The sequence below is a fragment of the Anolis sagrei genome, chromosome 5, assembly GCF_037176765.1.
Source record: "Anolis sagrei isolate rAnoSag1 chromosome 5, rAnoSag1.mat, whole genome shotgun sequence".
Taxonomy (NCBI): domain Eukaryota; kingdom Metazoa; phylum Chordata; class Lepidosauria; order Squamata; family Dactyloidae; genus Anolis; species Anolis sagrei.
In genome coordinates, this window is record NC_090025.1 from 36844486 (window position 1) to 36850485 (window position 6000).

Consider the following 6000-nt stretch of genomic DNA (forward strand, 5'->3'; position numbering starts at 1 on the left):
GACATGCACAAGAAGTGGAAAAGGGAGAAATCACCAAAGAAGAATTCAAACAAATAGCCAACACCTGTAGGGAAAAGGTCCGCAAGGCTAAAGCACAAAACGAGCTCAGACTTGCCAGGGACATTAAAAACAATAAAAAGGGCTTCTATTCTTATGTCAGTAGAAAAAGGAAAAACAAGGAGGCGATAGGACCTCTTAGAGGAGAAGATGGGGCAATGCTGACAGGGGATAGGGAAAAGGCAGAACTGCTTAATGCCTTCTTTGCCTCGGTCTTCTCACAAAAAGAGAGTCTTAAACCTCAGCAAGATGGAGTGGATGAGGGATTGGAGGACATCCAACCCCAAATTGGGAAAGAAGTCATCCAGGAATACCTGGCCGCTCTTAATGAGTTCAAGTCCCAAGGGCCAGATCAACTACACCCCAGAGTATTGAAGGAACTAGCGGAAGTCATTTCGGAACCATTGGCAACCATCTTTGAGAGTTCTTGGAGAACGGGAGAAGTTCCAGCAGATTGGAGGAGGGCCAATGTGGTCCCAATCTTCAAGAAGGGAAAAAAGGATGACCCAAACAACTACCGTCCGGTCAGCCTCACGTCGATACCGGGCAAGATTCTGGAAAAGATAGTTAAGGAAGCGGTCTGCAAACACTTAGAAACAAATGCAGTCATCGCTAATAGTCATTTCTCAAAAACAAGTCATGCCAGACTAATCTGATCTCTTTCTTCGATAGAGCTACAAGCTGGGTAGATGCGGGGAATGCCATGGATGTAGTGTACCTGGATTTCAGTAAGGCCTTCGACAAGGTCCCCCATGACCTTCTGGCAAGGAAACTAGTCCAATGTGGGCTAGGCAAAACTACGGTGAGGTGGTTCTGTAATTGGTTAAGTGGACGAACACAGAGAGTGCTCACTAATGCTTCCTCTTCATCTTGGAAAGAAGTGACAAGTGGAGTGCCGCAGGGTTCCGTCCTGGGCCCGGTCCTGTTCAACATCTTTATTAATGACTTAGATGAAGGGCTAGAAGGCATGATCATCAAGTTTGCAGACGACACCAAATTGGGAGGGATAGCCAATAGTCCAGAGGACAGGAGCAGAATTCAAAACGATCTTGACAGATTAGAGAGATGGGCCAAAACTAACAAAATGAAGTTCAACTGTGACAAATGCAAGATACTCCACTTTGGCAGAAAAAATGAAATGCAAAGATACAGAATGGGGGACGCCTGGCTCGAGAGCAGTACGTGTGAAAAAGATCTTGGAGTCCTCATGGACAACAAGTTAAACATGAGCCAACAATGTGATGTGGCGGCAAAAAAAGCCAATGGGATTTTGGCCTGCATCAATAGGAGCATAGTGCTAGATCTAAGGAAGTAATGCTACCCCTCTATTCCGCTTTGGTTAGACCACATCTGGAATATTGTGTCCAATTCTGGGCACCACAATTCAAGAGAGATATTGACAAGCTGGAATGTGTCTAGAGGAGGGCGACTAAAATGATCAAGGGTCTGGAGAACAAGCCCTATGAGGAGCGGCTTAGGGAACTGGGCATGTTTAGCCTGAAGAAGAGAAGGCTGAGAGGAGATATGATAGTCATGTATAAATATGTGAGAGGAAGCCACAGGGAGGAGGGAGCAAGCTTATTTTCTGCTTCCTTGGAGACTAGGACGCGGAACAATGGCTTCAAACTACAAGAGAGGAGATTCCATCTGAACATTAGGAAGAACTTCCTGACTGTGAGAGCCGTTCAGCAGTGGAACTCTCTGCCCCGGAGTGTGGTGGAGGCTCCTTCTTTGGAAGCTTTTAAGCAGAGGCAGGATGGCCATTTGTCAGGGGTGATTTGAATGCAATATTCCTGCTTCTTGGCAGGGGGTTGGACTGGATGGCCCATGAGGTCTCTTCCAACTCTTTGATTCTATGATTCTATATCTTATGAAAATATTTAATGTATGTATGTATATAAGTTTTATGTTGTGTCTATAATTGTTATAGTTTTAATGGTTTTCATCTATTGTAATGTTGTCAATTTGATATGTGATTTTTTATACATGTGAGGCATTACATTCGGGCCTTAGAATTAATTTTGAAAAATCAGAGATACTACACAAAAATCTATCATGGGAAGAACTCAAAAAGATTCAAAATATTATGGGAGTTAAATTGGGGGGGGGGGGGGGGAGATGAAATACCTGGGGGTAGATATACCAAAAAATCTCAATAATATCATACCAATGATTTTTAATTGTCTATGGAAAAATATAAGCAAACAAATTAACACATGGGGAAAGAAATTCCGACACATATCCACAAGGTTAAAAATTTATAAGATGAAGACATCTGCCCAAATTCCTATTTTTGTTCCAAATTCTCCCAGTGAATATCCCTAACAATTTGCTGAATAAATGGGACAACTCTATTAAAAAATGGATAGTGGGAGGAAACAAAAACAGAATTGCCAACTTTCTGTATTATAGTAAACAAGAAATGGGTGGATTGGGGGCTCCCTCTTTGGGAATATATTATGAGGCAAGTCAGTTGGCAAGATTATTAGAATTTGAATTGGAAGGGACGAAAAGATGGGTCCAAATAGAAAAGGAGGCAAACAGTTGGCAAAGGGGAACTTATATGGGAGAGAGAATAGACAGAAAAGACTTAAAGAACTTAAAAGTCGGCCCCTGCTTAACAACGTGGTTAATTTGGGAAAAAAGGCAAAATAAATTACAAATAAACAAAATCGACCCTTTCCCAATAGAAACCTTGGAAAACAAGGACAATACATTCAGGAATCTAATTAGGGCACTTAAGGAAATTGGAATCAAAAGGACAGGGTACCTCATGGAACCCAATGGAGAAATAATAAAGTGGGATAAGATAAAAGACAAATGTGGTCAAGGAAACTGGATAGCATGGTTAGGCCTGTCCAGTAAAGCTCAGGCCATGAAAAGAAGAGAAGTAGCAGAAACCCCACTTGACAGAATAATTAAAAGGAAAGTAGAAATAGACAAAGGGATTATTGGGCTACTATATGAGGAATTAAACACTTTAACTTACAAAACAAAAACAACCCTTATAGAAAATTGGAAACAAGAGGAAAGCTTCAATGAGAAATTAATTGTGTCTTGGATTGACAATATTCATAAAATTAAACATATGAGGATCAAGGAAACCCAAAAGAAAATAATCTCCAAATGGTATAGAACCCCCACCCAATTAGCACATATTATGGGAAATATCTCAAACAAATGCTGGCACAAGTGTGGGGGGATAGGTACATTCTCCCACATGTGGTGGGATTGTATAAAAATTCAGAACTATTATGGCATAATAAGGACTGTAATGGAAGACATAATAGGGAAAGAATTAATGTGGGATAAAGCCAGGTTCATGTCCCTCACCGTAAAGGCAAAGGAAGATAACAATAATTGGATAGAAATCCTAAAATATATGACAGCCGCAATACAGGCCACAATAGCCCAGGGATGGAGAGACGATACAAAATGGGGTTTGGAAACCTGGTGGGCCTATCTATCAGAATATATAATTAATGATTTTATCAATCAAAGGAAAAACAAGTATATAAATAGTCAAAGAGAACAAGACTGGTTTAGGAAATGGTCTGTGTTAATTGACAAAATAGACGGAGATGAAAAATACAGTATTTTGAACCAGGCTTTTCACACGGTTAAATTGATGTAATGACATGATTTAGAATTGCTGTTCCAGGGGGGTGGAGGGAATGGGGGGGGGGAGGGGGGTTTGTTGGGTGATACATAACTAAGGAATGTATAGAATGTCAGTTAAGGAATATTTACTCTTGGAATAATGTTTATTGAAATAAGCCCTGTATGGCAAAAAATTGATTGATTGTTAGGATGTATCAAAATAAAAATTTATTTTTTAAAAAAAAAACTTTCCTCGATACTGAATTGTATCACAGATGTGACCAAATGCAAGTCTACATAGCAAAACTCTATGCAGATTTTTTTCTTGGAATGTAAGGAAGTAAAATCACAGGCTAATATTTTATAACTTATTTTAAGAATGTATTCCTTTCTCGTTTATTTTTAAAATGTTAAGTATATAAAATGCCATCCTGGACACCCGTTCTTTTTAACCAGATTCTTTCATAACTTACTGTTACTAAACTGTCATGAAATTGGTTGGCCCAAAAGCCTTATTTATTAATGGAAACATTTTTATCTGGATATTGAGCATTGCAATATGTTTTAATTTGTAGATTGATCTCCTGGACTGGAAGAAAAATTGATCCAGTGGGTGTAGACTATATTCTACAGAAGTTAGGCTTCCATCATGCAAGAACTACTATCCCAAAATGGCTTCAACGTGGAGTCATGGATCCGCTGGACAAAGTCCTGTCTGTTCTCATCAAAAAGCTTGGCACTGCACTACAGGATGAAAAGGAAAAGAAAGGAAAGGACAAGGAAGATCATTAAAACTATCCTAAAATGAAGGGTTCTCCCCTTTTACTGTTTTACAATTTGTCCAGCTGTATAACTTCATGAATTACACCAAAACAGCTGTTTGGTACTGTAATAAAAATGAACAATATTGTGAATACCAGTTTACTGTGGGACGTGGTGCCATTTTGTATTCGACCTAGCACTGCATGACCAGTGTTTGTGAAGAAAACTGTAAAGCTGCTGTTTAGCATTCACCATTGTATTATGTGCAATATTCTGCATCTCTAAGCTACAAATTAACTGTGAATTTTCATAACTTTTACTTGCCATAACACTGAAAACCCTTTGGGATAATGTGATTCCATTAATGACTTTTTCTTGTTCATGTAGATTGTATAAATTCTATTTGTATATAATTTATGGAATGGTGATCACCATTGTGAGAAATTGTTTTAAGTTTGTTACCCTTGGAATAAAATTTAATGTCAGATCCAGTCTTCTTAATACTTTTGTATATAGAAGCATCATGAGTCAATAGTGTGTTGAAAGTAACAGATTAAATCCAGTGATCAAAACTTCTTCTGAAGCATTCAGGGTATTTGAAGCACCAGTGCAACAAATCAAACTCTCAAAGCATTTAATCAACTAACCACGCTTTACCTATACACAATGGACTCCATTAACTCAAGCAACCCAAACTCTCAAGCAACAAGCAAAAAAATTAAAGAAACAATACTTTAGATAAAAATTAAAATAAGATCATGTTTATATTACAGTAAAATTAGTTTTTACAGTACAATAAACCTGTGTTACATTAAGTTAAGTTTGTCTTAATTTGCTTTTAATTACTGTATTTCAATATTAATACCAAGTCAATACAGACTTCATGGTATGGTAAAGTCTAGGGTATAGTACTGTTTAAGCCTTTTTTAAACAGTAGCTATCAAGCAACCAGAAACTACATTTAACCAGCAGTTATCGATTCATATGGGTGCCGCTTAACGGAGAGTCTACTGTAGTAATCATTTGTCTGGATCCGATTTCAGAGTTCAACCACGAAGTAGTAACACAACTGGATAGGATAAATTATGTTTCTGTCTGCAGCTTCTACCTCGTAAACTAAGATACACAATGTGAATGAGTATAAAGATGTCTTATAGCTATGTGAAATCATTTTTAAATACTTACATCCAGTATGTAATACTGAGGCTATTTGAGGCTATAAACTGACCACAAAATTGTATTCTACTCAACACATTATTTAACACATGAGACAGACATAGGAAGCAGTCTTCTAATGGGTCAAACTTATTTGTCTTTCAAGTTTCCAGCTTCATTTTTCATCACTCCCAGGGGTTCGGGCCCTATTTGAAACTGCATTGCAGGCAGTCCCAAAGTTACAATGTTAAGAACAAGGGTGAGTCAACAAGAAGTGAGAGAAACCTATCCCAAGGAAGGGAAATGCACTCCTGAAAGACTTTATGCGGAAAGGGGGTATTCACAGAAGCTTTGTCCCCAATCCTTGTTTCCACAGCAAGCCATTTTTTTCAAAATCCAATTATTACAGGCACAGAATTTTAGGTG

At 38.3% G+C, this 6000-nt stretch overlaps 1 protein-coding gene across 12 annotated transcripts in view; it reads left to right on the plus strand.

Moving 5' to 3' along the window:
* The window catches only part of BLTP1 (bridge-like lipid transfer protein family member 1), a 150026-nt gene extending 145120 nt beyond the window's left edge, over positions 1-4906 (plus strand). For all 12 annotated transcript variants that reach the window (XM_060778979.2, XM_060778980.2, XM_060778985.2 and 9 more), the window contains one exon: positions 4233-4906. In XM_060778979.2, coding sequence (XP_060634962.2) covers positions 4233-4449 — 217 coding nt within the window. In that variant the 3' untranslated portion in view covers positions 4450-4906. The remainder of the gene's footprint in view (positions 1-4232) is intronic.
* Positions 4907-6000: the final 1094 nt, after the last annotated feature.